This window comes from Diadema antillarum, unplaced genomic scaffold (genome assembly GCF_040938485.1).
Source record: "Diadema antillarum isolate AM-2024a unplaced genomic scaffold, OU_Dant_1.0 seq00000129_RagTag, whole genome shotgun sequence".
In the NCBI taxonomy this organism is placed as follows: domain Eukaryota; kingdom Metazoa; phylum Echinodermata; class Echinoidea; order Diadematoida; family Diadematidae; genus Diadema; species Diadema antillarum.
The window spans coordinates 305,904-333,037 of NW_027271207.1; the positions used below are offsets into that span (position 1 = coordinate 305,904).

At 38.9% G+C, this 27,134-nt stretch overlaps 1 protein-coding gene across 1 annotated transcript; it reads right to left on the reverse strand.

Moving 5' to 3' along the window:
• Positions 1–3,908: 3,908 nt before the first annotated feature.
• On the reverse strand, positions 3,909–14,758 carry LOC139727370 (testis-expressed protein 10 homolog). Its single transcript, XM_071638330.1, has 8 exons — positions 14,549–14,758; positions 12,566–12,902; positions 11,983–12,134; positions 10,678–10,898; positions 9,758–10,013; positions 6,506–6,851; positions 5,783–5,915; positions 3,909–4,083 (listed from the first exon to the last, which is right to left on the reverse strand). The coding sequence occupies exons 1-8, from the start codon at positions 14,747–14,749 to the stop codon at positions 3,909–3,911; spliced, it is 1,821 nt and encodes a 606-aa protein (XP_071494431.1). The 5' UTR covers positions 14,750–14,758.
• Between the last annotated feature and the right edge of the window lie 12,376 nt (positions 14,759–27,134).

Consider the following 27,134-nt stretch of genomic DNA (forward strand, 5'->3'; position numbering starts at 1 on the left):
CCTAGAATATACGGTATTAAAGGAGATATCACCATTTTTCTCAATAATTAAACCATAACTGTAGACAGTTTAGTCTGGAAACACTTTTAGTGTAACTATTGTTCACATTTTGAATATTTAACAATGATTAACATCGATTATACTGATTCAAATTTTTACATTGGTTGCTTCTATCCCTAACTCACATTCTAGAACTATTTTGAAGCCCTAATGCAGGGTTTTTGTTTCATCTGCAAACGGTAAAGTATGTTAAGGTAATCATGTAACTGAAGAACCTTTTAATATCTACACTCTGGCACTTACGTCCCACGGCTTAATGCATCCCTGATAGAACAAGATCTTGGCTTGCTTATCAAGAGCTGTGAAAATACTGTTATGCTCTGCATACATGTATATAGATACAAACTGTACTTCAACACTTTGGCAATGCAACATAAACATTAAATTGAACAGTTATTTAAAATCACATTACAGATAATGATTACCTAGTGTTCTTGCTTATTGGGATAAATTACAAAATTTTGATGCCGTCAGTTTCTCGTTGAATTCAGGAGCACATCCCTAAACCAAACTTGTGATCTGTTATTCCTATCAAGCTGTTAATGAAGACTTGAAAGCAATTCAAAGCCAAAGGAGCAATGAAATTAAAGCAAAAGTTTGTGGTAGACTGTAAGCGGTTCTGGAAGCTTTGACAAGAAAGAATTACACTGCTAGTCTGCTGAAGCATGCAAGGTATAACAAGATATAGGTGTCCACCCTGTAAGTACAACATTTACTATCTTGCACAATAGCGTTCAATCACTTAACAAGTTGTGCAATAAAAGTTATACTCAAGAAAGAGTATGTGGCTGATGTTACATTACCTTATTGATCTTTGCAAAACGCTGCATGTCTTCCACTTTGTTAGCATCAAGTACGACGTGATACGATGGTTGGACAGTTCCCAGATTGGAAGAGCTCCCCAGGGTGGGGATGGGTTGGTCTGACTGCATTTGGGCCTGGAGTGTAGCTAGTGATTCCTGTGAATGCCCTAGTTCATTGGGAGTGGGGGAAGGGAGGACATCGAAGATAAATTTAATCATATTACCGAAGAAAAATATAATTTAACATTTCCCCATTAATAAAACATAATTATCTCCCATAGTCAATTCACCAAACTACTAACGCAGTTTCATTTTTTTTTTTTTTTAAGCAGAACTTGAATAGTACCCATCATAATTATGAAAAGAGTGTTTATTTTTGACAGGTTGTTGATCATACACATACTTTACTGTCACGTCTCATTTAAAGTTTTATTTCATGTTGCTTATGATATAATATTATGATATAATTATCTGCTTTGCAGTGCTACCGTTGATAGTGTCCATGCTGTATTGCATGCCTAGTTGCCCAGTACTTGTCATTCCATTTGCAAAACACCTTGCAAATAACTCCACTTGACCAGCAATCAATACCAAGTAGTATCAGCACCAGAAAGCTAGTCATGGAACAAGTCATGGAACAGTGAACACTCTTTAATATTTCATACCTATTGACACGGACAACAGCAGCTCCATCAAATCTGCATGAGAAAGCAGCGGTCTCGGTGCACCAAGCACATTCTCAAAGCACCTGCCAAATGGGGAAAATTTGACAGACATTAGCAATGTAGAGGATTTTACTTCAATTGTTAAAAAAAGGTGATTTTCTGAAAGTTACTGTATTCCTGATCAACTTGTATTTGACACATTTTCACATTCATGCTGCAATATATCTGCAGGTTACATCAAAACATATGAAGTATTTAAAGGCACATGGTCTCAATGGTTTAGTCAAATGCGTATGTGGGCGTACGGCGCAAGTTTCCTATAGAGACCTACGCAATCGACTCCTTTTTAGCGCTTACGCTGTGACCCATTTCCCCGAGTCCGAAGAAGTCCAATCCACTATAGTCAGTGGTCCGATCACAGTTCGGCTCATGATTCGGCTGAGGGGGATGACAGCTTTAGCAAACTTCTTTTGTGATGTCATAATAAGAAGCATATATGCACGCACCCTGGCACTACTACAGACTGTACTGCGTGATGCGCAGAGAAGACAACGAAGGCAACGTTACTTAGCAACACCTACGCGCTTTACTCTTGATGACAGCTCAACTTCGGCAATCTTCGTATCAATGCTAACGGTGATTGGCAATATCATCAACAGCACCCTCTACACTACCGGGACTATGCGCCTTTAAGCTTGGTATCTGTATTTGGTGTTCTCTTTTCATCAACTATGATGCAATTATAAAATGTAGTGTGAAATTATGGACATACAGAAAAAAAAAATAGGCATCAATCACATACGCACTTGTTGATAAACAAATGTAAGCATGGATGAATAAGAAAGTAGTAGACTAAATATCTAACTAACAGGTAAGTTACTATTACATACGTAAGTGGCTACGTAACATGTAAATAAATGAATGAATGAGTAAACAAATGAATGAATAATATTAATTTACATTAAAAACTAATATTTTCACTGCTGTAAAGTACCAAATTTTCACTCATGGGCAAGCATTCTGTGCCATTTACAGGTATATGTTGCGAATAATTTCACATCAGTCCCTCTCGGGTTTCAACACAACTTCTATGTAGAATGCAAAAATAAAGATACCTAAAGTATCGTATGGGATTTGAACTGATGACCCTCTGACCAAGAAGCCCAGCTACCTGACCACTATCCTACCATAGCATGGAATCTTGGAAGGAATGCAAACGTGAAACCAACCTGTTTACTAGTATGTAGATGGGAACCTTGACGTCGACATCTGGTCTACAGCAGTGATTCGTCAGGCTCGCAAGCAGGCGGTTGTCGAAACTCGGGAGGTAAAAGAGGCACTCTATGACCCTCCGCTGAAAGTCTGCTGCTTGGGGAGAATCTGTGGCATCTTTGTGATCTGCAAACAGTGCATACCAATTGGCCATTAAAACAAAAAAGCCACAGGTAAATTCTCTTGCCACAGAACTTCATAACCAGACAGACAGACAAACACACAGACACATACTTCTAATGCAATTTCACTTAGGATGGCGCCCAGTTAATGTCTGTTTGTCTGTTATCTCTGTTTTGTCACTTGGATACTAGCATCAATCATTTTCTCAAGAGATACTGCTACACCTAAGTCTGCAGTCTGCAAGTTAACAGACTAGCGAGGATGTTTAGTAATTGCTCCATGGCTTGTTAATGCATGTTCCTGCACAATCTGGTGGCACCACAATACCTGCACTACAAAGCACACAAGTACCAACACATTCACACACATAATTATACAGCTACCCAAAGCCTAACATAATACACAACAGTTCTACTCTCCAATGTACAACTCCTACATGTCTTTATGTCATTTTGTCTGATGGTAAATGATTGTGCGAATCTTCATGTCAGCACCTTTATTCTCTCCCTTCTTGAAGGCAAGGTTTTCTGAGCACCAGACAGGTTGTGAATCAATTCTTCTTTATATGGAATTTTGCACCAGTAGAATGATATACGTGTATATCAAACAAACAGAAATGTAGATGTTTCTGCAAAATTTGAAATAAGAAAACAAAAATGCTGGGATTTCAAAGCTGTACTGTATACACCATATTTTAAGCTAGTATGATGTTTTGCGAATCGGGACTCGTAAGACAAAGTTACATCGATGGAATGAGAAAGAAGTATTTTCACCTTTTCAAGAGAAAAGTGATTTTGCGCATTGTTCATTCTGTGAATATCAGTTGACTTGCAAAATTCATAAAAATAAAAACACAGGTGAAATATACTATGTACAAAGTATGTTACAACCACTTTTGAAATGTAGATGGGGTGATCGATGATGTCATAATGGCACTCATCAGCACTCTGCTCTGGTAGAGGGGGTAGGATCAAACAAGAAAGGACTAACCCATCCAGCCCACGATGTTTTCCTGAATGCAATCCAGGGCATCGTAGAAACCCCTGGAGGCCGCCTTCAAGAGGGTGCCCAGGGCCTCGAGGGCGATCCCGATATTCCCATCTCTTGCCTCACAGACAAGGCGTCCGACACTCTGGAAGAATTCTCTTAGCTTGTCAGATCTTTCAAGGCAGAGATGAAGAGAACAGTCCTTGTAACAAGCAATGTTCATCACTTTTCTTAAAATCATTATTTCAATTCTATTCTTTTTTTTTTTTTTTTACAATGGCCTGCTTGCCACGTGGAATGCGATCAGTTTCATAGCGCTAACAAAGAGATGACACAGTTTAAATCATAGATAGATGTTTCTAGCGGTCAACAGAAAGAATTTAAATTGCCACAGTGTTTGGAATAGAAAAGATGACAATATGAACTAGAAATGTCGCACGGCGACTGGTGTATGCCTCCGCCATAATGCATGATTCTCCTAATAGGTCTACAGTACAATGTCTTGACAATGTGTGATGACAATTTCACACAATTGGCAAAATATTAAAATGACAGGTTTGCCACAAATGTGCTGAATGTTCACTTTTCTAGAACTAGGTTCAATTGGATGAATGATTAAAACGTCAGAGTGCAGGTATTTGGGGGAACTGATGATTTTTACTTGACTTTTGACCCCTTTATAAGTTTATGCATTGAGTAATTTTCAAGGTATTGAGAAAAAGTACAATTTCAGTATCAAATGGTAAAATAGTATTATCTAAACCTGGCCTTTGACCTTTGACCTCACAGTTCCAAAGAGAATCACTGTTAGGTAGAACATGCATAAATATGTAAGTTTCATGATAATACCTTGACTTACTTTAGAGATATGGAGGAAGAAGTGCAATTTAGCACTTTCACTTGACCTTTGACCTTTTACCTTTTGGCAAGAAACTTCCCACAGAGTATATATTGGGTTTATACATGCATACATCGAGTTAAAAAAAATCCTTCAGGCATTGCATAAATATAAGGAAAGTAGTGATATTTTGAGGAGTTGACCTTGAGCTTTGACCCCTGACCTTTGACCCGTGACCCCTAACTTCCCTAGATAATCACTGCCCATCGGTACATGCATATATACTAAGTTCCATGAAGATACCTTGAACCATTTGCGAGATATGGAGAAAAACATGAAATTTCAACCTTTTTTCCCACAAAATAATCTGTGACCTTTGACCTTTGACCCTGTGACCCTAAAATCCAAACAAAGTATCATCCCCCCAGGATATACCCTCATACCAAGTTTGATGCAAAACCACCTCACGGTTCTTGAGATATCGACAAAAACAAAACGGAACGGACCTACCTACGTACGGACGTACGGACGGACGGACGACCCGAAAACATAATGCCTCCGGCCACTTCGTTGGCGGAGGCATAAAAATGCTCATAAAAATGTTGGTGAGATGTTTGAGCCAGTTTTGATTAAAAACTGATCACCTTATTGTGACCTCATAGTAGGGGCATAATCAGCTAATTGTCTTAAAGTGCACATTTCATTCGATGGTTCACACATTTGATATTATTGGTTGTTCCGCTGGCCTAATAAAATTGAAACTAGAATCAGCAAAACACTGGAGCTATTTCTGGGCACAGTAGCACTTTATACTAACATATCCTTGGCACAGTTTTGCACATGGAACTTGCAAATTTAAATTTCTCTTTACACTCATATGCACATTGCTGCAGTTTTATTTTCAGAAGGGAAAGGGGGAGGTGGACTGCCTAAACATGTTTTATTTCATTTAGGAAGGTGGTGGAGAGGAGTGGGGGAACTGCCCAAACTTTGTACTGCCATAGTCCTTAGCATACTACACTAACATGACTCACCGGTTCGCCTCATCAGGTGTGGCTGTGTCGACACAGAGCTCACAGATGCACCCCAATGAGACAAGCTTTTGCTGTGAGAGCGGAAAGGCATCCTGGTAGTAGCCAAAGAGAACGTCGATGAGAAAGTTCCTCTCTGTTGGCATATGAGAAATAAGAAATGACAAAATGCTGGACATCAGAAAACTTGCACCTGCTGGGAGTGGTTTTTACAACTTTAATCACAATCAAGGATTACTCTCTATCTATCTTTTCAAGGATGAATGGGTTTGAAAAATAAGGACAATTTTCACTTCTATAGTGCATGAATACCCTGAAAATCACTTTCTGACATGGAAGAGCAGTCTTCTAATAATGTCTTCTGAAAATATACAAGTGTGAAACTCTTTACAAGAAGAAGCGATAAGAATGTTCCAAACTGCACTAAAAAGTGTATGCATCTAAATGTTAGATTAGTTGACAGGCTATCGATAGGTGCCAGTCACACAGAATTGATATTTTTGTTTGATCATTTTTTCTCTGGTCACTCAAGCACCCCGCATAATCCACCGTATGCGTATACAATGTGTAGTATGCGTGTGTGTGTGTAATGCCTTGGTCATTCAGAGTATCTCCAAGGTGCTCTTTAATGTCACAAAGATTAATTTTCAGTGTATTGATACACGATAAGGGACGAACAGGACAGAAATGCGTTGCTCGCTTTTCAAACAGAGTTTCCAGTCTTACCCTCGTAACTGTCTGCACTCTCCACCGTTTGCTTCACCACCCTGATGAGCAGCAGGAGTTCTGCCCTACTCAGCCTCTCCCTCTCCTCGCCGCTGCCCTGCAGAACGTCCACCACAAACCCCCTCACTCTCCTCATCCAGTGCCTCGAGCGGTTACCACTGGTGGGCAGTGCGCTCAGGAGGAGGTTGCACGCCGCCAGGTTGGTGGGCGTGGCCGAACGGGAAGCGGGCAGGCCCTTCTTGGCGTGCTTGGCAGCGGGCGCAGCCGGGTGACTGGAGTACGGGAAGCCCTGCTCAAAATGCTGCTGAAGCTTCCGCTGATAGGTCTGCCTTATAGCATTCAGAGCCTGTAATACAGAAAAGCAGGTTGTTAGACACCCATAATTAGTACTAGAATTGGTGGTGGGGGGTATCTTCTTGATCCATCATAGATCCATTATAATCCTGTCTTATAATAGCATCTACAAGGTGAAAAAAAAGTAATAAACAATGAAATGCTAAAAAACAATATGGGCTACCATATTTTACTTCAAACTACACCGTACAAAGGCCATATTCATGACAACTATTTTCCCATTTTGTCTCAACCAATCAATTTCCTTAAAGGACAAGTTCACCTTCATAGACATGTGGGTTGAGTGAATGCAGCAATATTAGTAGAACACATCAATGAGAGTTTGAGGAAAATCGGACAATCCGTTCAAAAGTTATGAATTTTTGAAGTTTCTGCTCAGTCACGGCTGGAAAAGAAGACTACTATAGCTTGTGATGTCATATGAGTACAACTATATAAAGAAAGTATAAATAAAATTCAAGATATTCTCACTTTTCTCACACAATAAAAGAACACTCGACTTCTCTCTTTCAGATGTCAGGGGAAATAATATTACCCCTAACATAAGTCAGTAACATGTCGAAGAAATGTGCACTTTATTCAAAAAGTCAAGTTTTGTGAAATTCTCTTTTTATTTTCCTTATATTGTTGTACGCATGTGACATCATACACTGTAGTAGTCTTCTCCTCCAGCAGTGATTGCACAGATACTTTAAAAATTCATAACTTTTGAACGGATTGTCGGATTTTCCCCAAACTTTCACTGCTGTGTTCTACTAATATTGCTGCATTCACTCAATCCACATGTATATGAAGATGAACTTGTCCTTTAAAAAAACAGTAGACAACAAAGTCAAAAACAAATGCACACACAGACATTAACCCATTGAAGACTAGTTCCGTGGATACTTGGACAGAAGTCTATGGAAAATGCTCGTTTTAGAAAATCAGCTCATAGCTGATGGATTAAAGATAATATAAAGTTTTGGTACCTCAAAAGTTTCCCTGAATTTCCTTGTCTTAGTTTGTGTTTCAAGTTAAAGTACCTTTCATATCACTAACACTGTGAGACTTACTCGCCCCAAAGTGCTCTCATGTCTTAGTAATCATGCAATTAACTGCGACCAGCAGCCCCATACGCATAGCGTAATGGGGCTGCGCATTGTAGCATTCAGGATCATGACAGATTTAGTATCGCGGGTAAATATCAACTTAAAATCCAAAAATTTCTTCAATTTGATGAGTTACCAATTAAGTTGAAGTATTTAAAACAGGCTTTGGGCAACGTTTGGTTCTGCCAATAGTCCCTTTCTGTTCGAATTGATGACTGAATGTGACTCGGTCGAGAGGACCTTGGGAGAACTACATACACTGAATACTATGGCCAGCGCATGCTCCAAAGGTCCTCTTGACCGAGTCACATTCAGTCATCAATTCGAACAGAAAGGGACTATTGGCAGAACCAAACGTTGCCCAAAGCCTGTTTTAAATACTTCAACTGAATTGGTAAGTCTTCAAATTGAAGAAATTTTTGGATTTTAAGTTGATATTTACCCGCGATACTAAATCTGTCATGATCCTGAATGCTACAATGCGCAGCCCCATTACGCTATGTGTATGGGGCTGCTGGTCGCTATGAGTATGGGGCTGCTGGTCGCAGTTAATTGCATGATTACTAAGACATGAGAGCACTTTGGGGCGAGTAAGTCTCACAGTGTCAGTTATATGAAAGGTACTTTAACCTGAAACACAAAAATTCAGGGAAACTTTTGAGGTACCAAAACTTTATATTATCTTTAAGCAAATCATCCGAATAGATATCCAAATATGATGACATTGCTACTAAAACAACTAAAGGGACAACATATGAATAACACTAATATTTCACAAATAAAACAATTAGTTCAACACATCTTCATTATTTCACTTACTATCCAGGCTTATTCTGGTAATTCATAAAATAAGAGGTTAATATCAATCTATATACATTATAGGCATTGCCTCTTTTATATGTGCTTCTCTTTTTCCCCTGTTTATCTGCAATATATTCATACTCACTCTGAATGGACACCTAAATGAAGACATGGGGTGGACAGGAAAATACATAATTGAAACCTACTGAAAAACAATTGACATTTTTTCATGAGTAACTGTTGGCCCTCTGCCAGGTGAGATGAATTTTGCATGCTTTTAATTTTGGGGACAGTCACGCTGACTGCACATACGATTAAAACAGCTTACTGCTGCCACAGCATTTAAGGGCTTTGGCAACATATAATATGGTAAATGGTATCTGGCCCTGATTTTGACAGCAAATACACTCATGCTACACAGGACTAGCCAACGTGAGGAAAAAGTACAAATCATATAGTAGTTATACCTCTGCAATATACCTACTGTGCAATCAAACATATAAACATAACAAATAACAGACACGCAAAAGAATTTGTTCGTTTTCATTTTTGCGCTAGTTTAAAGGTACTGTTTACCACTGGGAGCAGTGATTTATAAGTTATCACATTTCATCCACATGTGTAGGTCAGTTGTATCACAAACATCCTACCATAAAAAAATTTTGCAATAAAGCCTAAAACGTAAAAAGATATTATTATTTTTCTCAATAAACCATAACTATAGATGGTTTATTTGAAGAACAGTTTTGCTATAACTATTGTTCACATTTTGTACATTCAACAATACTTAACATTCATTATACTGATCAATATTTTTACATTGGATAAACCTATCCTAACTCATTTTCTAGAACTATTTGGAAGCACTAAAGCTGGTTTTATTGTTCCATCTGCAAATGGTAAATAATGCCTTTAAAGTTGCACAAAATGTGCACAAAACTCTACTTCTGTAGTAACAGAAAAAAAAAAAAAACAGCTGAAGGAGAGGGACAGCGAGAGGACTCACCGATTCATCTCCCCTGTCAATGCACGCCCTCTCCAGCAGCTCCCAGACGGCTTGAAGTATGGACAGCACACAGTGTAACGTCTCCCCCTCCTGCTTCCCTAGGGTGACCCACCCCTGGGCCTGCTTGCCCTGGGCGGGGAGATTGACCTCGCCCCAGCACTGCAGCATGAGGGGAATCAGGGTGTGACAAACTTCCTGGATAGACGTCGGGTCGGACAGGAAGTCTTCACCTCCCCGGGCCACTGATTGGTCGTCTCTGCGAAATGCAAATGAGGGAATGGAGCGTTGACTTGATGGTCAGTTGGTGTTGGAATGATTTTCAAGGAGCATAGGTCTTAACAAGATGAATTATTGCGCAAATATGCGTTTGTGCTTATAAAGCAGTACATCTGTGTCCTCAAGATTATGAATTAACATTTTTGACATGATCTTGTTAATGATCCCCAAGAAAATATGTCATCTATAGAACTGTCACATACAGTGTATGTAACATTTCAAACCTTCTAACCCAGACAAGATGATTATTTCTGTGTTAGATGATGTGCTCATTGTACAGATGGCTCCAATTAAAAACAAACTCCTCGGGACCTGCAGTTTTCTTTCATTATATCAACAATTTTGTTACAATCCAACTAATAAAGGATATAAAGATAAACAAATAATGACTTTGGGACCTGAATTTGTACTTCTTTGAAACAATTTTTTTTTTCATAACCATGTTCATGATAATGGGAGCACACTGTATTTCCGGGGATGTCACTTGCCTATTTGTAAAATCAAAGAAACACTTCCTTTGGTCTGCTGCTTATATGTGACTGCATTTATGCTACAAGAAGCTCTATATGGAATTCATTCTCCTTCATATGACACCATCCCCAATATCCGCCCTCAGTGAGATATCAAAGCTCAGTTGCACCAACCTCAACACAATCTGCTTCTGCTTGAAGTTCAGCGATGCTGCTGTCCACATCATTGGCACGTGCGCTGGTCTACTGGTTGCCGTGGCAACGTTGACAGGCTTCAGGCTGTGTACATTCTTTATGCTGCTTTCCCTCCTGCCTCCTCCTCCTCCTCCTGCCCCATTCCCTCTGCCCTTGGTTTCCTTGACAACCTCAAGAAGCTTCTGGAGCATCTGAAGGACCTAGGAAGAGCATGAACGAGAGTTTAAATCATCTTTTTTTCTTTCCTTCTCTTCTTGCTCCTCGACCTCCTCTTCTTTCTCTTCTCCATCTTCAATCCCTTTCTTTTCCATCCATCTCATCCTCCTCTTTCTCCCCAATGATTTATTTCTTCCTTCCTTCTTCTCCTCCATCTCTACTGTCCTCCCCTCTTCCATATCATGAATGTCCTTCTCTTCCTTCCTACTTCTCCTACTCCTCCTCTTCTCCCTCCTCCTCTTTCGGATCTCTCCTCAATCCTCCACTTCCTCTATTCTCCTTCTTCTCCTCCTCTTTCCTTCTTTCTCCTCTTCCCACTCCTCCTCCTCTTCATCCTCCCCCTCCTCTCTCCTTCTCACCTTCCTCCTTCCCCTACTTCCTCCTTCTAAACCACCTCCTCCTTCTTCTTCATTCTCCTCCTCTCTCCTCCTTCCTTCCCCTCCTCATCCTCCCCCTCTGTCCTAAGCATGCTTCATTACAGTTCGTGATATTAGCAGAGCACTTTGTTTCAGTCCACTGTATAATCTACCAAACTTGTATCTTGAGTAGAAAATAAAGAAATAAAAGCTAAAAAGGGAAATAAGAAAGCAACATTTCTTCCACAAATGGACGCGTAAGGCTGATAAAAAAATGCCTCTCTCCCATATCACATTTACTGTAACTACCATTATCATCATGACCACCACAATCATCATCATCATCATCATTACCATCATTATCACCATTATCACCACCACCATCACCACCCCCATCACCACCACCAACATCATTATCATCATCATCACCATCATTATTACCATCATCATCATCATCATCATCACCATTATTACCATCATCATCATCATCATTACCATTATTACCACCACCACCATCATCATCATCATCATCATCGCCTTCATCATCACCATCACCATCACCATCATCATCATCATAATCATCATCATCACCTTCATCATCACCATCATCATCATCATCCTTGTCATGACAACTGATTGCGAGAGCTAAACACCAATCCTGCCATCATCCTCCAAACCACTACCACTATTAATCTGCTCATTGCCAACTGACCTTGAGTCTCCACTTCTGTCCAGACAGCTTCCCACTTGGATTAACCTTCAGTTTGCTGCCCGTCGCTCCAGCAACACCCAGTTTGCTCTGTTGCTGGGAGATGAGGTGGATGAAGTTTGGCAGCAAGGCTTTGCTGTGAGGAGCAACTAAGCCTGAAAAAGGAGACAAAGCATTGAAAAGAAAGGTCCACATCACTCAATATTTTTATCACGGCATGCTCACCGCAGATACATACAAATCAAAATGCATATATCCCCAAAACCACAACAAATATGCAGAAAATAAAAGAAAATGTGTACCTAAAACAGTAAAACTCCCCAAACATGTAGTTCACTTAATCAGGCTCTCTATGAAAAAACATTATGAACCTTGAAACTGAGTATTTTTTTTTCACTGATCACACTTTTTTTTAATCATGGATATTTGGTTGATTAGCTCTTTCTCAATTCACATTTAATTTTCAATGTCATTCATTTCTCCTGCTAAGCGTTTCACAAACAAGATGAGGAGCCCTGACAGAAGTGCTTTGAACTGACGCTCCCTGTGGTTGCCACGGTGATGCGAATGAAGCGTGGGGAAGTACCTGGGTAGTGCTGGAGAATGCTCTCCATGACTTCCAGCGAATCGAGCTGGATGTCCTCCTGAATGTGGGTCATAGCGCAGCAGAGATGCGTGCACACTGCCTGGAAGAATGGGGACATCTGATTGGCCGACAAGTTTGCCATGACGACACGGAGGAGGGAGGAGCCAGTCCTGCGCACCGAGGGATCCTTGTCCGACGTCACCGCGGAGAGGGCGGGGATGAGAGTGGAGAGGTGCGCATGCAGAAGGGTCGAGTGGGATGTAAGAAGAGATTTGATGCCGAGAAGGGCTCCACTTCTCACTGATGAGTTGTAATGGTTGAGTTGCACTAGGAGATCCTTGTAAACATACAAAGTGATTGTTATTATAATGCAAGGCATGTAGTACATTGCAATTTGCAGCCATCAACACTGCCGATATCAATCAACCCAAGGATGGCAGTTCCCCATGAGGGTACAAGCCAACCTCTCTTATTTGGACATGTCGAGACCAGCGCTCATCCGGATAAAGGATTTGGCCACATATGGGAGACTCAATGTTTAATGCACGCAGCTGTCTCCCCAGTGGTAGCTACACATATATGTATCATTTTTGTGTGAACATCATCTAGTCAGCTGGTCTGTGTTCAGAATTCTCTGATAATTAGCTCAATAAATGATCGCCTGCACCGTGCCCTGATTTAATGAAAAGTTTTCTTTCCCTGTTCCTGCAGTTATTTGGGGGCAGTGAATGTCTAAATACATGATATTAAGATGAAAATTAGATGTGAATGTGTGTTAATTATGTTGGAAATGATACATAATTTCTGTGAATTTGTGTTAGGAGTTTGAAATCAACCTTTCCACTATAAGTATTAGATTGAAAAAAAAAATCATATTGAGATCACATCCGGGTAATAGAGAGATTCGGATAAAAGGAGGCTGGATAGAAGAGGGTGGACGGTACATCTAAAGTTTAGGTGTAGCTTGTGTATAGTTTTGTAGGTTGTTGGGAGCATTTCATTAATTGCCCTGTTCTTTCACATGATATTGGTAGGGCACTTTTCTGCACACTCAACCTGACTGGTTCAATGTCATAAATTTAACAAATGCATCTATGACCATGAATAACTAAAGCCTTCAATACTGCACAGATGTGATGATGTAGGACTACTCTCTATGCCACTTTGCTAATGAAGGTTGATACCACGTAAAGGGGAAATACACTTCATATTAAGTTGATTTTGTGCATCATAAAAACAAACAAACAAACAAACAAACAGTACTTCGGTAAAGAAGCAGAGCTGTAAACAGTTTCATGAAAATTTGTCAAAATCCTCAGAAACTTATAGAATTCATCTGTATTGTATATTTTTTTCAAAGAAGTGATATCAATGAAATCACGCATGTGAACTAGAAATATTCACGCGTAAAGGTGCAACCTTAAACCCAAATGAAATTTACTACATGATATCGTATGAGAGAAATGACACATGAAACAGAATCGGGAGAGGGGGTGGGTGGGTGGGGAAGGGACTGGCGCCGCTTTGATATATAACACTCAATGGTGTTATTCATTCACCAAGTCTGTGGTAAAAACTTAACAAACAATACTTTCTATTCACATCTCGTAAATCAATCTCGGAGAGAGTGATAAAGAATGCGTGCATATATAGGATGCTGATTACACCACACGTGAAATTTTGATTTGTTTGTTTTTTAAAACAAAATAACTCAACAGTGCACATGAGGGCCTAAGCAACACATTTGAATGCAGGTTTTGTACTTTGAATTATTCATGCCTGGTTTCCAGCAAGTTTTGGTGCCGGCCACTTTATCTGCGTTTCTTCTCAACCCTGTATTACTGTAAAGTGAACGCACTGCTTACTTAGCGTTAGGGATTAGGGTTAAAATTGATGCATTGTGCACGCACTAAACAAAGACAGAAAAGGACAAGAATGAAACTACAAAAGATGTCTATCGGCCTCAGAGGTGATATTGCTTACCTGTAGGCTCTGCTTCCGCTCTGTGACAGGCTCGCTCCCTCCAAGCTCTGAGGACTTTAGCTGGTCCCGGATCTGGATGGCACGTGATTTGAATGTCGTGTCAGTGAAGTTGTCTGCTTTGGGCTTAGTCTTGCCTGCCTTCAGCTTCACCTTCTGGAAATCCTTCTTCTTCTGCTTGTTCTTCCTGGTGCTCTTACCCATGGTTGACGCAGCTTGCTTATATTCCTACAAAATCAGAGGTAGCCAACATTATTGCAATACTTCATGTCACACAACGTGATAATATGGGTTATTAAAAGAGCATTCCGGCACCAGTATTCCTCATATGGTAGCTAATCAATGAAGCCGCCAAAATGTTATTTTGGAACTAGTTTCTGCATGGATTGTGCCTCTGTCAAAGTGATTGTGTATGGTTGATGAATTAAAGGGATTGGACAGTATTGGCCGAGGTGAAGATTTATTAGTAGCTTTGAACATTTTGCAAGATATCTAGAAACCGCTTCATGAAATGTTAAAGAGCATACAATTCTAGGGGGAATTAAAATTTTATTTGATGAAAATTGCTTTTGAAATGACTGAGATATCCATGAATAAGGTAACATAAGTAGATCCTGATTTACATGTACGTCATGGCCTGTCGCATTTCATTAGGAATGCTTTTTGTTTTGGATATCTCAGCTATTTCAAGACCAATTTTTATCAAATAAACTGTGAATTCCTCTATGAATTGCATGTTTTTTCATATTTCGTAACAGGTTTCTCATTATCTCACAAACACACACACACACACACAAAAGTTGGAAACCTGCATCCCTATCTGAATCAAAACTATATCATCCCTTTAATATCAATTAGTTAGCAGTCTCAATACATGCATATTACATCATTTACAAAGGCAAAAAGGAGGGCCATTAACCAGTTCAGCTAATGACCATTTACTCTAATTACCACTTACCCTCACTTGCAAGTCATCTACTTGTAACCATACGCCCATGTTTGTCTAACACCAAATTTGTGTGCTGCCATGTAGTTTATATACCACATTGTCTTCCAATCACCTGTTTGTCACCTGTTTGAAAGTTTCGTTTAGTTTAATAACCAGTTGGGCTACTTATCAATTATTACTCTACTGATCAGTTGGTCTAACGATCACTTAGTCTAATGCACACATGAGCTAATTACCAAGGTCTAAAGCATACTTCTCTAATGTCCACTCGGTTCAATTTGGTTATTCATCATCTACCATTCACCATTCACATCCAAGCATACTGGTACCAGTGTTGCCAGGTTCAACAAATGAAAATTAAATTCATCATATCAGAGACTCAGAATAATCATCTTTGAAGGAACTTATTGTACACCCAAGGTTACTGTCATTGAAATGTGCTTCACAACTGCTCAAAAACAACAACAACAACAACAACAACAACAACAACAACAACAACAACACACAACAACAACAACAAAACACACACCCCCCCCCCCCCCCCCCCTTAAAAAAAAAAAGCAGAAAAGTGATTGATTCTGAAACAATGATGCATGGCACAAAATATGGATGATTGCCTAGGTATATGTTTAACTAGAATTTTTTATACAATGGCAACATAAGTAACTGTGCTGAAAATGTAAACTAGGTCTACAAGCTTCATTGCTTTATATCAGAAAACAAATCTGCATTGTGGGGTAGATGCCATCGGTCGTACGCCTGCTTGCACACCCTTAACGGGTACAACACATCCAGTGTGCAATCCATGCTCGAAGAACTTCAGTATTGATTCACAATGATGTACAAACTCCACTATCATTGTAACCGTACCAGTGACCACAGGTTACAGCACCCCGGCGTTAATACTGTCGCTGAATAAACTTTGCAACCCAGTCCTACATCACTCCAGTTGCCACTTACTCACTAATATCACTAGACATACAGGTCTATATGTACACAATAAAGAACATTTTTTCGGGATTCTGGCTTAACCCGTTGAGGACGAGTCCCGAGAATACTCGGGCAGGTGTCTACGGGAAATGCGTGTTATAGCAAAATCAATCCATCCTCAACAGGTTAACCTTCCTGTATTGACAGGAAAATTGTGCGATCTAAGGCAAAATTGTGAAATCCGCCCCAACGCAATGCGCGTGCATCCATGCGTTGTTAGCAAGCAAGGTTTGGTAAGATTGGGGGGGGGGGGGGGGTAAAAAACAAGGGCTAGGTAATAATAGGTCAGGGTTGAATTTTATGCATGATTGTTGATACAGCGGCGGGGCCGAGGGGCCAATTTCCACAGCATATATATAGCATCGTTCGGCCTCCTTTTTTTTTTTCTTTTTTTCCTTTGTTCTTCCTTTTCTTTCAACCTTTTATTTTCCGAAAGACTTCCTAAATGTGACCGGCGACAACGGTTTCAGGCAAAAGTCGGGAATTTCGAAAAATCATTTTTTGACTGAATCACATTGCCCATTTCCTAAGCTTTGCATTGATATAAAACACTTGTATTCTTCAGCACCATAAGTGGGCATAGAAAGAGAAATAAAATGCACTTTTTAAGTTGTTAGCCTGTCAAAATTGCGAGAAAACAGGCTTTGAAGATTCACCTCTTTCTCAAAGACAATGTCCGAGCGGCGATACGAGGGGAGAATCACCCATCCGTACGATGGTGCCAATCGATGTTAAGCTCTGCCTCTAGCAACCACATCGCCTTCTGATTGGCTCCCTGAGAGAGTCAAATTTCCCGGGCACCTTCCTCGGAGCTCAGCGTATGGAGCCGAAAAACAATGCGTTTCGCTCGGGTTTGTTTACAGGACGTCTTTCAAGATGGCGAATACGATAATTGCACGTACAGCTGTATGGTGTTCATGTACATGTGTATTTGGTGCACGCATTACCCAATGGCATCCACACGCCATGACCGTGTGCATGTAACAGGAGCGGTGGCGAATCCACACATTTACAAATCGCGATTTCATTGTGGTTGATTTGTCTATATCATTGGCGACCCTTTTGAAGGCAGAAAATTGCTAGTGCTGGCAAGGGTCACGCTTTCTGTTTGTTTTGCTTTTACAAGACATACATATGTTACTTTATTCGGTGGTGCTAACTAAATTGAAACAAACAAACAAACAAACACGACTCGTATAGTTTGGTGCGATCTTGACGTGTAGTACTAGTCACATGTGACCGCTCCTTTCCTCTCATCTACCTTCCATTGTGTCAGTCTGCTGTCATAATTTTTACTACATGTACAAGTAGACAAATTTGAGAATAACTTTTCACACGGTTATGTCATGCTACATGATTTTTGTTTCACTTCCGTTGTCGAACATTATGGTAGAATAGTTTGGATAGAAAGCCAAACGAAGAGCACGCACTACAGAGCGAACGTATATAAACCACTATAGCAAGAACAATGGAGCGTGTAATCGTGCACGCGTGGACTAAGCATTCCCCAACCGCTGCAACTGGTGTCTCCGAAAGATGAATTATGTAAATGTATGCGACGCACCAGCCAATCGCATGCGAGACCCTGTGCCGTAGCAACGTTGAGGATATTGGCGCGGCGTTCGAAAGAAGCTCGAAACTGACGAGTGCCATCCAACATAGGGTGCTTAAAATTCCATTTTCGATAAGAAAAAGTTTATCTTATGCTATGAAATTTAGTGTAGATGTAGAAAACATATCAAAGATTCGATTTCTGCAAAAAACCTAAATCGACAAAAATAATGGTCAAAATCATTGTACCCCGCCTAAGAGGGAATTTGCTCTTGCGACTTTTGCCTGAAACCGTTGTCGCGGGTCACAAATGTCCCTGGACTAATCTTACCATAACGCCGGTGGCGTTGGGTGGGGTTATTCACCAGTAACATACTGTGGAAGATAGGCCCACCTAGGCTTATGTAAGTGTGCTTATGAGTTTTATATGTACCGTCGAATGCCACACAGTGCAGTGAGTGGGACTGAATTCACGGGTGTAACAGGAAAGCCGCTGTCTCCACCCGTCTATTCGGTACAGACACACAGTAGTGGGGGCCTATTTCACGAGTAGATCCTATGCCTGATCTAAATTGAAATCTGAATTTTAGAATGTGATAGACGCACATATTTAAGGCCGGCAATCATGTACTTGTACAGAGCTACCAAGTCTCACGCATTCTGAGTGAGACTCAAGCATTTAGGGGTCGTCTCACGATCTCACGCATGGCACCCATTTTTCTCACGCATCGGGCAAAGTCTGCAATTTGGGCCCATAATAAGGAGCATAGCTCAAAGGATTAAAGTGATAGTTACAATTGAAGGTATATTTCCCTTTTGTCTTTCAAAATAAGTACAAAATAGTCACTAAAGTATGCACCTGATCGCACCATTAAGAGCTGAAAATTGAAAAAGCTCCCTACAGTGGGAGACCACAGGAGGAAAAAACCCCTCCCACACCCTCGCTCGCGCGCATATTCGCATGCCGAGATGCCGAGTCATGAAAATCTCACTCATAAAAATTTTTTGAACTTGGCAGCCCTGCTTGTATAATGTCTAACGTTAAATAAATCTAACGTTAGAGTAATATTAGAATCTAGCCCTAGAAGTAAATCATATCTAATTTAGAACACGTGCTCCACGTAATTTCGATGGAGAGGAAAAAAAAAAAGGTCCAGACCACTTAAACGTTAGTGAATTTAATTACTTTACTTTTTTTCAGTCACAAATGGTACTAAAGCAAAAGGCAAAGCCAGAGCGCAGACCGTCTGAAATATGCGAATAGACATTAAATTAGATGATCTATGATAGATCTAACGTTAGACGTTCTAACGTTAGATCTAGAACTATAACCAGAGCTGATAACTTGTTACGCATAAGGTTAGATCTATTCCATTATGCCAGAGGTAGCACGTTAGAGGTAAAATAAATGCGTCCATCGGCATGAGTAGCAGTACTACTAGCACACAAGCAGGAAAATGCATTTATCGGACTATTAAGTTGACACATGTTCAGAACTGTATTTTTTTTTAATGAGAAATCAAAAATCAAACCACCGAATGCCAAAAAGAAAAACGACAAAGAAAATACAAGGCAGTGAAAGCTTACACTTTATAAGCAGAAATAGAGTATACACTACTTGCTATGCTTTTGTGGCGCCCAACTTCCACTGGTTCCTTTCTAATCAGCCGCCGCCTTCATGTCTGATGATTCTATTCTGCGGCCGGCCTGTCGTGTCCGGCCGCCGCACGGCGGCTAGCGCCGCCGAGCCGCGCCTAGAAAGGCCTAGTACAGTATTGTAGTCATGCTTTGTAGCTGCTTACCACGCACGTGAAGCGCGTTCTACATGGTGTTGTTGTAGTTGTTGTTGTTGTTGTTGTTGCTGCTGCTGCTGTTGTTGTTGTTCTTGTTGTTGTTGGTCTTGTTGTTGTTGTTTTTGTTGTTGTTGTTTTCGTTCTGTGTTTGTTCCTCTTATTTATTTATTAGATGTATTTATGTACCTGTATATGCATTCATTTATTTATTCATGTATATTCATTTATATATCTATCTATCTATCTATCTGTAGATCTATCTATCTATCTATAGATCTATCTATCTATCTATAGATCTATCTATCTATCTATCTATCTATCTATCTATCTATCTCTATATTCATCTATTTATTCATCTATTTGTTTATTCATTTATCTATCTATCTATCTATCTATCTATCTATCTATCTATACAGCGTGTCCCAGAAAAAACGAAACCGGGTTTCCATGCAACTTTTTACTATCGAAATCATACATTTTCTTTACGAGCTATACATCAATGGAAAGATAAACTTTTGTTCTTTCATTTGATGTACAATTTAATGTTCATTGTTCATGCATGACTGAGTTAGAACAATGAAAAGTGGTGCTACCAATTTTTCATTTGCACGCGCAAATGGTGACTTAAAGTGAATTTTTCAGACTTTTGATGTTACGTTTTCGAAAAACAAAGTTCTTAACCCAAATATTCATATTTTCTTCTTTCATATGAGACCTTACATGTCAAATATGAATTACGCATGCTTGAGAAAAATATGTATGAAAGCATGCTTCATTTCTGCCAATTCTACGGATAGTCGAAGAAAGCAAGCATTCAGCTCTCCCGACATAGCATTAGACAATGGGCTCATCTGCAGCATTGAATTCACACAAAACAACCGCAGTGCTACAGTGAATGTTGTTGGGGGGGGGGGGGGGGTATTTACAGAGGATGCTGTATGAGACGGACAGCCCTTTGTTGTCATTTATTTAGAATAAGCTATGAGACATAACCAATAATAGAAGACTAATATCGTGAGTATTCTCAGGCTGCACGCAGTCCAATGGCTACGGGAAATCGTACAACAATGATACACATTTTGATGATTTTATACCGCAAACTTATTTCACTGTTTTCATTCCTCTCTACATTTCCCTCACGCGTGGTTAGTCCTTCATCAGTGACAGGGTCTTGAAGTTTTTGAAGGGGGAGGTGAAGCAGAAAGAGAGGGTTCTTCACTTTATTTATCACTGAACTTGCGCTTCTAACATTTCAAAGGTACAAGTGCAGGGCAGAAAGCCGTCTTCTGTTTTGTTCTGTTTTATGTGTGTGTGTGTGGGGGGGGGGGGGAGGAGGGCTCGGAAGGCTTTTTCAGTTACTTTCCTCCCCCTTCACATTCCGCTGATGAGCACCCTTGCTCTGTGGTTGGATCATGTGCTAAGTTACAACCCTATTCCGAACCGTCTGTAACATTCCCTTTTTAACATCTCCCTTCATGTTTGTGTAAATGCATTGAAGCATGAAGGCCATTGTTATCTGCCAAGTCGGGCAGGCGTCGGGAAAGCTAACTCACTCCTTAAACATTACTATCCATCTTTCTGAGTAAAATGGAAGCATATTTTCAAATTAAGTTTTCTCGTGCAGGCGTAGATCATTTTTTACGCATGAGATGTCAATTGAAAGGAAAAAGAAGGGATATTAAGGCTATGATTTCATTTTTTTACAAAAGATTGCCGAAAAAGCCTAAAAAACTCATCCAAAGTCGCCATTTGCTCGTGCAAATGAAAATTTAATAGCATTACTTTCTATTGTTCTAACTCAGCCATGCATGAATTATGAACAATGAGTTGTGCATCAAATGAAAGAAGAGAAGTAAATCTTTCCATTCATGCATATCTCATAAAACAAATATATGAATATGATCGCAAAAAAATGCAATGAAACTCGGTTTCGTTTTTTCTGGGACACGCTGTATATCTATCTATATTTATTTACCACAATCTTTTGTCAGGGTAGCCCATTCACCAATAGAACAAAGTGGTCCTCCTATCTGAGGCGTGTACCGCCGGGTATAAAATCAAAGCATGATGTACGTCAAATGGCGAAACGTATTATAGAGAAGAAATTAGAGACAATACATTGCAATTAAGTAGTGTTATATGCCATGACATGAGTTCACCAGAATGGTCAATAGAAAAATGAGAAATATCAACCAAATCGCTATAATAGGACATGTATGATTAGGTATCACAGAATGTGCTATAGCCTATAAGGCGATGTTTGACTGTGTTACCTAGGCCCTACAAATAACAACTTTGTTTAAACATTTTTTTAAATATATAGATAGAATTAGAAACTGATCTGATCGAATTATCTAGCTTACTCCATTCAAGAATAAAAGATGGGCTACATGACATTCAGAGCCGACTGAACCACTGTCTTGCTACTTGCTTTGTGTGATGCTGATGTCGGCCTGTTACGTCATTATTGAGTGTAGGCCCTATTTTATATACTCAAGGTAAGAAATCCTAAGATACATGAACGCATATCACCAAAACGCGAATGAACTCAAAGCGTGTGTCTTTAAATCAAGCCATCCATTTAAGACTTTTGAACAAATCAACCGACGATGGGTCATACGCTTTGCTCCGTGGGCCCTACAATCAACTGTGGGGTCTCTTTTGATTTTTTTTTTTCTTGCAGCTCAGTTTATGGGATTGAAATCCTCAATCAACAGAACAATCATCAAATTGCGGTAACAATTATAGACGGTTACAAGGATAACTTTAGGGATTGCTGCGGCAAAAAAACAAGAACAAAAACAAAACATAAAACAAAACAAAATAACCCTGAATTCACTCTTCAAATCAAGCAAACCAGGCTATTCTTGCTATTAAAGTTTACTTGTATTTTCATTTTAGTTCCAAATTCAAAACTCGTAAACATTAATTTGTTTAACTGAACTCTTTCAACATTTTCCCTATCATGATACATACAAATTTTGTATATACAATATTCAAATGTTATACTGCACAATACTTTTGTTCGAAATAAAATGAAATCACACGATTATTATAATAGGCATATATAATCAGAAATATCAACGGCAAATTAAGATCATGAAGGGGCCTATATTATATTAACACGGAAAGGAAAAAATAAAGGATATTTCTTTTTATAACAGACCACTTCCTCGAATGAAAAAGGTGATGTGTCTTTCTTTTGAGCTTTCACATGTACTCAATTTTCTATTTGCCTTTTTACTAAAATCGAAAAATTCAAAATTCAGGACTTCCTTTCAGGATTAATCATGGGATTAATCATGTTATTTGTCCCTAATTAGCTGCTAAAATGAAAGGTTTATTTTTATTGAAATTGGCCGGGCAATTTATACACGTCATGTAAAGCAACAACTCACTAACGTCCATTTTCGATTCTATGTTTCTAAGAAATCAATCATTCCATGAGTATCCCACTCAACGTTCCAATAAATTTCATTTACCTCTTTTACGAACGATTTTTGCTAAGAGCACACTTAGATTGTATTTATACTGGCCCAACTAATTTGAATTTTCTGAATAATGATATATCAATCATTTAACAGGAGATTAAAGACCTTTTTTATTGCAATTTTATGATCCTACAGAATTGAATTAGTATGTTGGCTTATTTGAATTTCTTTTCGAAGAGCTCGCATTACAGATAATATACTGTCCCCGTATTTTCTCGTCCCTGTTGTCGTGAGACACGTATTACAGAGTCAATTTGATTTTATTCATATCACTTCTGCATCTATTTCTCTCTATTTCTCTCTATATATTTCCGTATCCTTTTCACGCATCCCATTATTTTTTCTATATACTTCTGTCGAGGATCGCTGGATCTGTTGTGCCTTTCTGTCCGTTGTATTGTCTTCCTGTTATATTAGTCTTATCTCATTCTGTCTTGTCTCTTAGTCTCCCTTTATTATTTTGTCGTCCCAGGAGTCTCGTTTAATGTTTTTCGATTTTGTTGTGTGTGTCTGTTTGTTATTCTGTGTTCTTAGTGGGCTTCCAGACTTTTTTTTTTTTTTACTTTTCCCAGCCTTTTTTCCTTTTTCTTTTTTGGCATCAGTTCATTTTTCTATTTGACATTCTGTACCTGAGGGGTCCACATTCTACAAGCTTTGTCTTTTTAGTGGGTCCCTCCCTTTTTCGATGTCTTGCGTATTGTTATATCGTCTTTATCACTGTAGTAAGTTAGTTTTCATGGCAACGTATTGTTACTCCAAAGTTCCACAATTTCTCTCAATTCTCTTTGCTTTGATTATGCAACCTTCTTCTCTGTTACCGCAAAGAAAGTGATATGTTTATATTCTTTCGAAAAATGAAATAAAATTTGAATTGAAATGAATTGGGATTAAGGATTAGGACTGATCCTTAAAATCTATATAATATTATTAATTATGAAGAGTTTTAAAGCAAAACGAGCTAACTCCATTCTTCTATGTTGAGAGTTGTGATTAAAGCTATAGAAGAAAATATGGGACATTTTAAATCATAACTTCTAAAATATTAAGTCCTATTAATGTTACAAGTAAGGTACATTACTGGGAAAGTTTAATTTTGCTGCATCTGATGATGTACTTACCTTGAAATGTTTAAAAATGGCGCTGAGCCCATTGTGCAATAAAACTCTTCATGTTAAACTTATGTAAAACGAAACACTTTTTTACATCAAATCTATGTAAAAATATGCTAAACGAAAAATTAAAAATAAGAATATACTTGAAATTCAATATTTTTCATTTACTCCGAACAGCATTAAATATGAAGTATGTATTTTTAGTCTTTGTGAGTGCTACAAACTAAATTTATTCTCAGTGAATGAAAAGTTACATAGTGGATGTTTATTCGTTAATGATATTAAAGTATGCAGCCGAGAAGCCTATGATAACGTACACGACGTATAGAGCATTTTTTCTTGTACTTGTTTGTAAGAAGGGCCTACCTAGAGAAAGCTATAGTCAAACCATTGACAATTATTGAAAAGAAGAAAACAAAACAAAGCAAACAAAAGCGCTTGTCGGTCTGTGTTTTTGGATGATGACGTGTTATCATGGCACGATCTTTTCACTGCTTCGTGCAAATTGATACCACAAAAATCACGCCTTGATATTTCATAAGATATTATGATGTATAGGCCTAAGGGTCCATCAAAGGAGGCGATAGGAATCGCAAATCACACAACACAAACTGGACGCGGGGATGACGTTATCACATCCACAACGTTACATAATGATACATAAGCCCTACATGAACAGTTTTTAAAAACATATTACAGTTGTCCTTATGAGATAAGAGCAAAATAAGGGCCTTTGTTATACTGGAATTTTCATGGAATAGTGGGCTTATCTTCACAACGCATGCGACAAGATTGCAAGGCGAGAGATTAACACATTGCTTGTGATAGAATGTGTGCGTGTGTGTGGATGGGAATGCATTCTTGTATTCTTGACTAAAACTATCAGGGACGAATGGCCTTTTATTCCTTCAATCACAATGTTAATGTGACCCTGCCATGACAGCGAAAAAGGATGACCGTGATACCCCATCGCCAGTACTGATTCCCTTCATGTTTTTTAATGTTAATGGTGATGAGCGCTTTGTTAACACTATTAACCATAAGTAATATATAGGACCACCTGTATACTCGTGGCCGATCAAGCAGGGCAACCAGGAAAACATTTTTTCTTTAGTGGCATGTAAAGCCATATCATGAAGAGATTGTTAGCAGAGAAATGTCCAATTCATCGATATCACGACACGAGTGTTTCAAAGGGAACACAAAACACATGATCCTTCCCATTGGCCATGACAGATTGAAGAAAGTCGTAATGCGACTCACAAACTGCAGTGCTGTGATGGTAAGTTGTCTCTTTTCGACAGCTACACGTTTATATATATATATATATATATATATATATATATATATATGACATTACAGTTTACAATCTATATTAGTGTCAATATTCTTTGTGTGTTTTAATGTATGGTTGTTTCTGGCTGTTTCATGTGTTTGAGGTGGTGATATTTATTATAGAGGGGACTAATAACATTTGCTCCTGTGACAATTGCTCCTATTTTCTCCAAAGACTAACAGGCCTGCAGACAATGGCCAAAAAGTGGCTTGAAAAAGGCTCAACTGGCAACTATCGTATAACAAGCAAATTTTAATTTTTTTAAAAAGTATACATCCTGACAATATCCCACATGAAATTTACCCAAAAAAATCTAATCGGAACATGCTCAAATGACGTCATCAAAATGGCTTCTTAAGAACTGCAATTTTGCTAGAGTAATTGTCACTTCGACATCTCTAATAATAAAAATGGAATATTTCGAAAAGGAAGTGATTCTAGCTACAGTAATGCTATTTCTCATGTACCTCAGGTCATCAGCCATCAATTATGCTCATTTTCAGTTGAGCTGGTGAGTTGTACGCATACCAATAGCGTTTCTATAGCAACCTTACACTGATGTAGTAGAAATAAACAAAGATATTCATAATAATTTTCTTAATTTTCATTTAATTTGTTGAAATATAATAAGAATGTCTAAATATATGTTTTTTGATGTGTCTTATTGGTTTCAGCGAAGTACCAAACCATTTTCCGTCTTAATCATGTGTTGATATGGGGGAAATATAGTCATTGCCATGGTAACGCTTTCATGAAAAAAAACCCTAAATGATAAAATGTAATTCTTTCTACGCAAATAGTTATACATTAAGCTTAATAACTTTCAAATAAGTAGGTGCCCAGTAGAAGTATCCAGTCACTAGATGACTCAACTCATTGTAAGGCTAACCATGGTCACCAATCACCAAAATTGTTTCCATGGCAACGAGAAAGAGCTTCGGAAACAGGTTTAGGCAATGGAATGAGAGTGCAATTTCAACATATCTGTCAAGTGTCATTTTGCTTGTGTATTCTATTTATTCAAATATATTAATATGGATGTGACACTTGAGGTAAAGAACTATGTGACAATCTGTATTGATTACATTCCATTTCTTGGAAACAATCGTGCCCTTGCTATAAGGCACGACAGCATGTACGTTTGAAACATATTCGCGTTATAAGATAATATATGTTTTCTATATTGCCAAGATGATAAAAGGCAGTTTGGGGGCACACGGCACCGGGTCGCCCTTCAATAAGCACCCTCTTTATCATGTAGATCTTGTAAGGTAAATCTTCTTCTATCATTTCGATGACTTTTCATTGATGTAAAAGTGTATTTGCTGCATTTCCGGACCTACTTTTAAAACCATTCACGTTAGAAC